Source organism: Amphiprion ocellaris, chromosome 3 (assembly GCF_022539595.1).
Source record: "Amphiprion ocellaris isolate individual 3 ecotype Okinawa chromosome 3, ASM2253959v1, whole genome shotgun sequence".
In the NCBI taxonomy this organism is placed as follows: Eukaryota; Metazoa; Chordata; class Actinopteri; family Pomacentridae; genus Amphiprion; species Amphiprion ocellaris.
Window position 1 is genome coordinate 40,734,553 of NC_072768.1, and position 10,707 is coordinate 40,745,259.

The window sequence follows — 10,707 nt, forward strand, 5'->3', positions numbered from 1 at the left end:
AACACAAAAACCCCTCCTCAGGAACCAGGAGCTCCACTGGGAGGAGAACATGGGGAATTAACAGAAGGTTTTCTGGTTTTAATGTTAAAGACCTCATGGAGCTCCTGCTTGGTTCCTTCTTGTTTCATGTAAAACACCTCCGATGTGTTTTCCTGACTGCTATGTCGGTTCGAGCCCGGATAACTTTAGACTTTACACCTCCGACAAAAACTGATGGATGACATTAATGAGATATTCTGATTTTTAACTTTTTTTACTCCACTTCTAGAGCTGCTTCAACAGAAAACAGCTGGAAATGAAACCTGCAGATGTTTTCAGCTTCGGTAAAAGCAGGCAGATGTTTTTGGTGTTTTAAAACAGACTGAAGCTTTTTCAGCAGAAGGTCAGGTTTGTTTTATTAAACGGAGATCTGTAGTTAATATCTGCTGACAGGCCTGCAGGCGAACACTAAACTCTGGTTACTTCACAAGCTTCCAGTCAATTCATTTAAAACTGAAACTGATTTTATGAAACGCTGCATTTAACCAGATGGATAAATTAAAGATGATAATTAGCACCAGGTCCATTAAAATGTCTCATGATTACAAGATAAAGATAATTATTCCATTCTATAACTGATAAAGAAGCTGTAGAGATTATTTTATAGTTGTGGTGAATATGAGGTTTCACTATGTCAACATAAATTCCATCAAAGTCGTCTTTTTATCTCATTTTTTTAAAGTTAGCATCAAATTTTGGTCGTTTTCCATCTTTTATGGTCATTTTGGATGATTTTGTTTACCTTCTTTCTGTGACAAGTGTGTCGTTTTCCATCTTTTTGTGATTGGTTTGAGTCAAAGTTTTGTCATCTTCCATCTTTTTGTGGATGTTTGAGTCACATCTTGGTTGTTTTCCATCTTTTTGTGAACTCTACATCATGGAGATTAAACTGTTCGAACTACGATGCATCCCATAATACTGATGCTCACAGCTGGTTGTAGAGAAAATGAACAGAAATTGTCATCCTGAGCTGTTAAACTGTGTTCTTGTCTCTGTGTTGCTGTTGTTAATTCTGGTTTCTGATTGGCTGTCACCTGCAGGTCCACGTTGGAACCTCCCACCAGGAGCAGAGGGTTGTGGGATACCTCACCTGCACACACCTGCACGCCATCGAAGGTAACTGCAACACGCGTCTGTGTTCTGTTTCTGAACCGTCTTGTGCAGCGACATCATCACAGCCTCCTGCTGTTCCCATGGCGACGGCCTCAAGCTGCCGAGGCGTCACGGATCTATTTAAAGCTCAAAGCCGCCTCATTTTTCACCAAAGACACATCTCCTCCTCCGCCACTATTCTGGGATTCTACGTTGTATCAGGATAAAAATAGAAGATACAGCAGGGGGAGAAGAAAAATACGAGAAAACAGTGAAGGACAATGGCAGCAAAAGAACAAGAAACTACTGAAAACAGAGAAAACAATGAAGGAAAAAAGCAGCAAAATCTCTAAAAACTACTGGAAACAGCAACAGAAAACGACTAAAAACAGAAAAAACAAGCACATTTAAACAGTGATAGAAAATGACTTTTTGTTTATTTACTCTGTATTGTAGTTTTTTGCAGTTTTCATTTTGAGTTGCTGTTTTCGGTCTTTTTTTAGTCATTCTTAGCTTTTGTTTCTGTCACTGTTCTGTTTTCATACGTTGTTTTCTGTAGTTTTTAGCTGCTATAAGCTTTGATTTTCTCTCACTGTTACGTCATTTACAATCACCATTTATTGTAGTTTTCAGTCAGTTTATTTTAGTTTTTATCTATCCATCATCATCATCCATCCATCCAGCCATCCATCCATCCATCCATCCATCCATCCATCCATCATCCATCCATCCATTCATCCATCATCCATCCATCCATCCATCCATCATCCATCCATCATCCATCCATGTATCCATCCATCCATCCATCCATTCATCATCCATCATCCATCCATTCGTCATCTGTCATCCATCCATCATCATCCATCCATCCATCTATCATCATCCAACTCCACATCCTGCCTGGACCCCATCCCCACTGCTCTCCTCAAAAACTGCCTCCCTGTTATCTCCCCCCTCATCTCTAACATCATCAACACTTCCCTCAGTACTGGCTGTGTCCCCTCACCCCTCAAGTTCGCCTCTGTCTCCCCATCCTCAAAAAACCTGGTTTGGATCCAACCTCCCCTCACAACTTCCGGCCCATCTCCAACCTCCCCTTCTTATCCAAAACATTAGAACGTGTCGTCGCTGCCCAGTTGAAAACTCATCTCACCTCCAACAACCTGTATGAAACCTTTCAATCCGGATTCCGCTCTCATCACAGCACTGAAACTGCTCTCCTCAAGGTCACCAACGATCTCCTCCTCTCCTCAGACTCTGGACAAGTCATCATCCTCATCCTTCTCGACCTCTCTGCAGCATTTGACACAATCAATCACTCCATCCTCCTGTCCCGCCTTCAATCCTCCATTAACATCACCGGCACCGCCCTCACCTGGTTCACATCATATCTCACTACAAGACAACAATTCATCAAGGTCAACAACTGCACATCCCCCACCGCCCCCCTGTCCCATGGTGTCCCTCAAGGATCGGTCCTTGGCCCCCTCCTCTTTATCCTGTACCTCCTCCCCCTCGGCAACATCATCCGCCGCCACAACCTACACTTCCATTGCTACGCCGACGATATCCAACTCTACATCTCCACCAACACCACCGCCACCACCACCCTCCCCTCTCTCTCCAGCTGCTTGGTTGATATTAAATCCTGGATGAGGAAAAATTTTCTCCTGTTAAACTGCGACAAGACTGATCTCATCTTTATTGGGCCTAAATCACTCACACCATTTCCCCACTCCCCCATTACCATTGATAACACCACCCTAACTCCTTCTGCTCACATCCGTAACCTCGGTGTGATATTTGACAGCAACCTCACCTTTGAACCCCACATTAATCAGATCACCAAAACTGCCTATTTCCATCTCCCTAACATCACCCCTCTCCGCCCCTTCCTCTCCTTCTCAGCTGCTGAAACCCTCATTCATGCCTTCGTCACTTCCCGCCTTGACTACTGCAATAGCATTCTCTTCGGCTCCACCTCCAAAGTTCTCAATAAACTTCAGCACATTCAAAACTCTGCAGCCCGACTCCTCACCCGAACCCGTTCTCATGACCATATCACCCCCGTCCTGCAGAACCTCCATTGGCTCCCCATTTCACACCACATCCAGTACAAACTGCTTCTCCTCACCTTCGAGTCCATCCATAATCTTGACCCCTCTTACCTTACCAATTTGCTCCTCCCCTACACCCCACCCAGGTATCTCCGTTCATCCCACGCAAACTTCCTTTCCATCCCGCACAGGACCAGCTGGCGACACTGGGGGGACAGAGCCTTCGCCATTGCCGCCCCCACACTCTGGAACTCACTCCCCCATGCCCTCCGTGACTGCACCAACCTCACCACATTTAAATCCCTTTTAAAGACTCACCTTTTTAGATCTGCTTTCCTTAAGTGACACTGTATTTTATCTTGAACTTGATTTACTGTTTATTGATTTTAATTAACTGTTTTATTTTATTGTATTTTATGTACAGCGTCTTTGAGTTACTTGTAAAGCGCTTTAGAAATAAAATTTATTATTATTATTATTATTATTATTATTATTATTATTATTATTATTATTATTATTATTATTATTATTATTATTAGAAGTTCCCTCTTCACCACGACGGTTTGGTACAACGCCTTCATTACTGCTGACGCTGCACCAATCCTCCTGTCCATCTCTCGCTCTATTTTCCCATCACTTGTGAACAAGATCCTGAGATACTTGAACTCCTTCACTTTGGGAAGCAACTCCCCCCCAACCCAGAGGGAGAAATCTACCGGTTTCCAGTAGAGAACCGTGGCCTCGGACTTGGAGGTTCTGATCCTCATCCCCACCACTTCACACTTGGCTGCAAACCGTTCCACTGCTGCTGAAGGTCTGAGGAACCAAAAGAACCACATCAACCGCAAAAAGCAGAGATGCGATCCTGAGGTCCCCAAACCAGACACCATCCTCACCCTGGCTGCACCTTGAAATCCTGTCCATGAAGACCCCGAACAGGATCAAAGACAAGGGACAGCCCTGGAGGAGTCCAACACCCACTGGAAACGAGTCTGATTTTGTGCCCTGAATGCAGACACAGCTCTCACTTTGGTTGTACAGGGACTGAATGGCTCGTATCAGTGAGCCCGGTACCCCATACTCCCTCAGTACCCCCCACAGAACCCCTCGGCGACACAGTCGTAGGCCTTCTCCAGATCCACAAAACACATGTGGACTGGCAGGTGGAACTCCCATGACCCCCTCAGCAGCTCCACAAGAGTAAAGAACTGATCCATTGTTCCACAAACGGGACGGAATCCACATTGATCCTCCTGAATCCGAGGTTCAACAATCGGTCAGAGCCTCCCTTCCAGCACCCCAGAGTAAACTTTCCCGGGGAGGCTGAGAAGTGTGATTCTCCGGTCCCCCTCTTTTGAAGATGGAAACCATCATCCCGGTCTGCCACTCCACAGGTACCGTACCCGATGCCCACGCCACATTGAAGAGACATATCAGCCAAGACAGTCCAACAATGTCCAGAGCCTTCAGAATCTCAAGGCAGATCTAGTCCACACCTGGCACCACCAAGGAGCTTCTTAACTACCTCGGCGACTTCTGCCACGGATATGGATGAAGATTCCCCGAGTCTTCAGGCTCTGCCTCCTCCACAGAGGACGTGTTTACCAGGCTCAGGAGTTCCTCGAAGTACTCTTTCCACCGCCCAACAATGTCCCCAGCACAGGTCAACAGTTCTCCACCCCGACTGTACACAGCCTGAGCAAAGCTCTGCCTCTCCTTCCTGTGGCGTCCAACGGTTTGTCAGAACTTCCTCGAGGCCAACCAAAAGTCCTTCTCCATAGCCTCCCTAAACTCCTCCCACACCCGAGTTTTAGCTTCTACAACTGCTGCAGCTGCAGCCCTTTTGGCCGACCGGTACCTGTCAGCTGCTTCAGGAGACCCCCGAGCCAGCCAGGTCCTAAAAGCCTCCTTCTTCAGCCTGACGGCTTCCCTCACCACTGGTGTCCACCAGCAGGTTCTTGTGTTGCCGCCGTGACGGGCACCAGTGACCTTCAGGCCACAGCTCCTAACATCTGCTTCTGCAATGGAGGCTTTGAACATGGACCACTCAGACTCCACGTCCCCAACCTCCCCGGGATGCAGGAGAAACTCTTCTGCAGGTGGGAGTTGAAAACCCCATGGACAGGATCCTCCACCAGATGTTCCCAGTTCACCCTCACTACACATTTGGGTTTACCAGGTCTGTCCAGCAGCCTTCCCCGCCATCAGATCCAACTCACCACCAGGTGGTGATCAGCTGACAGCTCTATCCTCTCTTCACCCGAGTGTCCAAGACATTCAGCTGCAGGTCTGATGATACGACCATGAAGTCCATCATCGACCTTTGGCCTAAGATGCTCTGGTACCAGAAACACTTATGAGAACCTGATGCTCCAACATGGTGTTTGTTTTAACCAGTCTGTGACTAGAACAGAAGTCCAATAAAAAAACACCACTCGGGTTCAGATCAGGCCGTTTCACCTCTGATTATCAGGTTTTAGTTTCACAACTAAACCTGAACGAGGAAGTTTAACTGATTAACGATTATATTCTCTATTAATTATATTTCATATAAATAATGTTGTGTATTAATTATATTAATTAATAATTATATTAATTATTAATTGTATTTTTTATTGATCATGTTCTCCAGGTGACTCCTCCGTCCGCTGCCAGCAGCTGGACCTCCTCCTCCAGTGGGGTTCTGAGTTCCGTCAGAGTTCTTCTCGTCCAGAAGGAGAGAAGGTTCTGGAGGACCTGGTGGCCTTCGATGTGCTTCTGGGAGACCTGAACTTTGACAACTGCTCCTCAGGTACCAATCAGCTGATCAATAGTCAATAATAAATAATCAATAGAAACATCAATAATCAATAATCATTTATATCTATCATTAATAACAGAGAAAGGTACAATCAGCTGATCAGTGAAAACATCAATAATCATTGATATCTATGGTTAACAGGGAATGTTACCAATCAGCTGATCAATACTAATCAATTAATTATTAACATTTATAGAAATAATATCAGTTATTATTAACATTTCTTTTTATTATATTTTCATATTTATTTTATTTATGTGTCTTTGTGTTCCTACTGAAGTTGTGTGTCTGTGTGTTTCTGCTAAAGTTGTGTCTGCGTGTGTTCCTACTGAAGTTGTGTGTCTGTGTGTTTCTGCTAAAGTTGTGTGTCTGCGTGTGTTCCTACTGAAGTTGTGTCTGTGTGTTTCTGCTAAAGTTGTGTGTCTGTGTGTGTTCCTACTGAAGTTGTGTGTCTGTGTGTTTCTGCTAAAGTTGTGTGTCTGTGTGTGTTCCTACTGAAGTTGTGTGTCTGTGTGTTTCTGCTAAAGTTGTGTGTCTGTGTGTGTTTCTACTGAAGTTGTGTGTCTGTGTGTTTCTGCTAAAGTTGTGTGCTTGTGTGTGTTTCTACTGAAGTTGTGTGTCTGTGTGTGTTCCTACTGAAGTTGTGTGTCTGTGTGTTTCTGCTAAAGTTGTGTGTCTGTGTGTGTTTCTACTGAAGTGTGTCTGTGTGTTTCTGCTAAAGTTGTGTGTCTGTGTGTTCCTACTGAAGTTGTGTGTCTGTGTGTTTCTGCTAAAGTTGTGTGTCTGTGTGTGTTTCTACTGAAGTGTGTCTGTGTGTTTTCAGAGGACAAACTGGAGCAACAGCATTCACTTTTTTCTCAGTACAAAGATCCATGTCGCCTCGGACCTGGAGAGGATAAACCCTGGGCTCTGGGTAAACAACAACAACACAGCAACAACAACATAACGACAACAATAATAAGACAACAACAAAACAATGACAACAACATAACAACAAGAACAATAATAAGACAATAAGTAAGTAAGTAAAGTTTGTTTATATAGCACCTTTCACAGATAAAAAAAATCACAAAGTGCTTTACAACACAACAACAGCAACAGCAATAACAACAACACAACAACAACATAACACAATGACAACAACATAACACAATGAAAACAACAACACAACAACAGCACAACAACAAAATAAAACAAAAACACGACAACAACAGACACAAGTTTCTACGACGTTCTAGAGGAAGTAGAACGTCAGAAAAAGGAAGTGAACGTTAAATAAAGTTTTCAACTTTAAACTTTATTCTGATTCTTTTATCAAATTTCTGCTGAAAATTTTCAACTGAAGTTAAAAAAGTTTAGAAACACAAACTGCAGTTCAACAGAATAAAAAGCTTTACTGAACCAGACCAGAACCCAACCAGAACCAAACCAGAACCAAACCAGAACCAGACTAGAACCTAACCACAACCAGACCAGAACCAAACCAGTACCAAACCAAAACCAGACCAGAACCAGACTAGAACCTAACCAGAATCAAACCAGAACCAAACCAGAACCAGACCAGAACCTGACCAGAACCCAACCAGAATCTAACCAGAACCTGACCAGAACCAGACCAGAACCTAACCTAACTAGAACTAGACCAGAACCTGACCAGAACCCAACCAGAACCTGACCAGAACCAAACCAGAACCAAACCAGAACCTGAGCAGAACCTAACCAGTCCCAAACCAGAACCAGACCAGAACCAGACTAGAACCTAACCAGAGCAGAACCAAACCAGTACCAAACCAGAACCCAACCAGAATCTAACCAGAACCTGACCAGAACCAAACCAGAACCTGAGCAGAACCTGACCATTACCTGACCAGAACCTGTGTGTGTCTCTAAACAGGAACTCTGCTGGAGCCCAGCGGTCTCTACGACGACGACGTCACCTCACCCGAGAGTTTACAGAAGTAAGTCTCACCTGAAGGAGAATAACATGAAGCTGAAACCAGAACCAGACCAGAACCAGAATAGAGCAGAACCAGAATAGAACCCAAACCAGAACAGAAACAGAATCAGAACCAGAGGACAACCAGAACCAGAATAGAGTAGAAGCAGACCAGAATCAGAACCAGAACAGAATCAGAACCAGAACAGAACCAGAATAGAGCAGAACCAGAAACCAGAGTAGAACCAAAACCAGACCAGAATCAGAACCAAAACAGAATCAGAACCGGAACCAGAACAGAACCATAACCACAATCATTAATCTGACCCATGAAGCGTCAGGATTCCATCTCTAAATTACGGTGGCCGAGAGGTGCAAACCAAATTTACATAATGCAAAACACTTTTACAACCTCCAAGACAAATTTACAAGCGACAAAACACTTTTACAAGTTCAAAAACACTTTTACAAATCCAAATTTAACCGGAAAGGGAATGTCCCAACTCCGGGGTTGAACCGGAAGTGACAACGAGGAGCGGCTAATGCTACTTTTGGTTGTTGTTGATGGTGAACCAAGATGGAAAGCGAGCGGGTGATGTTTTGCCCGTTTTGTGGGGAACATATGAACCAATTGACGCGGTTTTGTTTTTTGTGTGGTCGGTCTTTGCACTTTTAAACTTTATTTTTATTTTTTCTGTTAAAAAATTTTTTCACCCTTGTATATATTGTAAATAAAGCTGCTGTAACAATGTAAATTTCCCCTGGAGTGGGGAGAAATAAAGAACTTTATCTTATCTTTATCTTATCTTTAGAGTGTTTAAATGGCGCAGATCAGACCGACAGAGTGCATTAGCCGCTCCTCGTTGTCACTTCCGGTTCAATCCCGGAGTTGGGACATTCCCTTTCCGGTTAAATTTGGATTTGTAAAAGTGTTTTTGGACTTGTAAAAGTATTTTGTCGCTTGTAAATTTGTCTTGGAGGTTGTAAAAGTGTTTTGCATTATGTAAATTTGGTTTGCACCTCTCGGCCACCGTACTAAATGTTTAGGAAGTGTTTCCTGGATGTTGGCGAGGTTCTGGTCCAACAGAACACTGCTGTTAGCAACTAGCTGCCGTTAGCATCTAGCTGCAGTTAGCATTAGCTGCTGTTAGCATCTAGCTGTTGTTAGCATTAGCTGCTCTTAGCATTAGCTACTGTTAGCTCTTAAACAGACTTACTGTGGGTTCTGGTGTTTTTCGAAGGATCTTTGTGATTTCTATCTGACTGAGGCTGCTCTCTACTGCCCCCTCCTGCTCTCTACTGCCCCCTTCTCTCTACTGCCCCCTCCTCTGCTCTACTGCCCCCTCCTGCTCTCTACTGCCCCCTCCAGGCTGATGGAGAACGAGGAGGGCAGGAAGGAGTACCTGGTGTTTCCTCCCAGTAAGACTCCGTCCAGCAGCCAGAGGGGCAGAAAGATTCCTCTGAGGGGCAACGGGAGGAGGATCGACTACCTGCTGTACAGCGACGAGGGTCTGCAGCCGGACTGGAAGCTGGTGGGTCCGGACTCTAACGCCCCTAATGCCCCTACATCCAGGTGTCTCAGTCTAAACACTGAATCTGGTTTCTGATCAGAACCGCTTCATTCTATAATTTTAGTCAACTGTTGACTCAGAAATTGGATCTTTTTCAATCAATTTAGGACAATTTTCATTTCATTTCCAACAAATTTCCTGTAATTTGGGATCATTTTCGAGTCGTTTTGCTCTAATTTTGAGTCATTTTCTATCATGTTTGAAGCATCATGGACTAATGTTATGTCGTTCTGCAAATCTTCAGTCAGTTTGGATCATTTTTTGAGTCATTTTGGGTGAATTCTGACTCATTTTAGACAATTTTGACAGTTTGATGTCAACTTGGATCTTTTCTCCTCATTTTGGGTGATTTTTGTGTCTTTGGGATCATTTTCAGTCATTTAGGACAAATTTCATGTCATTCTGGACTCATTTTCTGGAATTATGGATCATTTTAATGTTGTTCTGGTTCTCATCTGAACCAGAACTCAAACACGTTTGAGTTGTGGTAAAAACTGACTCCAGATCAGTTTACATCCATCCAGCTGTCTCAGTCTAAACACTCAATCTGGTTTCTGTTCATTTCCTCTGTAATCAGCTGTGATTATCAGTATTATGGGATGTATTTTAGGTTAAACAGCAGTTTAAGTGAAACAAAACAACCCAAACTTGACTCAAAAGGACCAAAAATGATTCAAACGAGCAGAAAATCTAAATCCTGAAGTGAAGCAGCTGGAGTTTAGATTTCCTGAGTTTTCTGGACGTGAAGCTTCCAGCAACTCTGATCAGACGCTGGTGCTGCTCTTCATCCATCTTCTACCTGCTGCTGCCCCCTGCTGGCTGGACAGAGGAACAACACCTGCTGATTTGTTGGATATTTCACCTGGATTTAGAGGATTTCAGCTGTTTTTACCCTAAAAGAATAAACAAAACAAACAACCCTTGAAGTCGTTTTAAAGGTTCAGTATCTAAATAAACCAACAAATAAGATTTTAATGGTTTAAAATGACTCAAAAGTGTCCAGAACGACTTGAAACTTGATCTAAAATACTCAACAGTTGTACAAAGTATGATAAAGATACTCCAACATGACTTAAAATGTGTGAAAAATCAGATAAATATTGGTCTAAAATTACAAAAATAGTCAAAATGATTCATTTTTGGCCCTTGAAAATGGGAGGGAAAGTGTAAAATCTTCAGTCTTTGGTCAACATTTTCACCAAAGATGACTCA

At 43.5% G+C, this 10,707-nt stretch overlaps 1 protein-coding gene across 2 annotated transcripts in view; it reads left to right on the forward strand.

The window, feature by feature from the left end:
- smpd3 (sphingomyelin phosphodiesterase 3) overlaps window positions 1-10,707 on the forward strand; it is a 52,509-nt gene that overhangs the window by 34,769 nt on the left and 7,033 nt on the right. For both annotated transcript variants that reach the window (XM_055009080.1, XM_023295354.3), the window contains 5 exons: window positions 1,080-1,155; window positions 5,821-5,979; window positions 6,812-6,901; window positions 7,883-7,946; window positions 9,294-9,456. In XM_055009080.1, coding sequence (XP_054865055.1) covers window positions 1,080-1,155; window positions 5,821-5,979; window positions 6,812-6,901; window positions 7,883-7,946; window positions 9,294-9,456 — 552 coding nt within the window. The remainder of the gene's footprint in view (window positions 1-1,079; window positions 1,156-5,820; window positions 5,980-6,811; window positions 6,902-7,882; window positions 7,947-9,293; window positions 9,457-10,707) is intronic.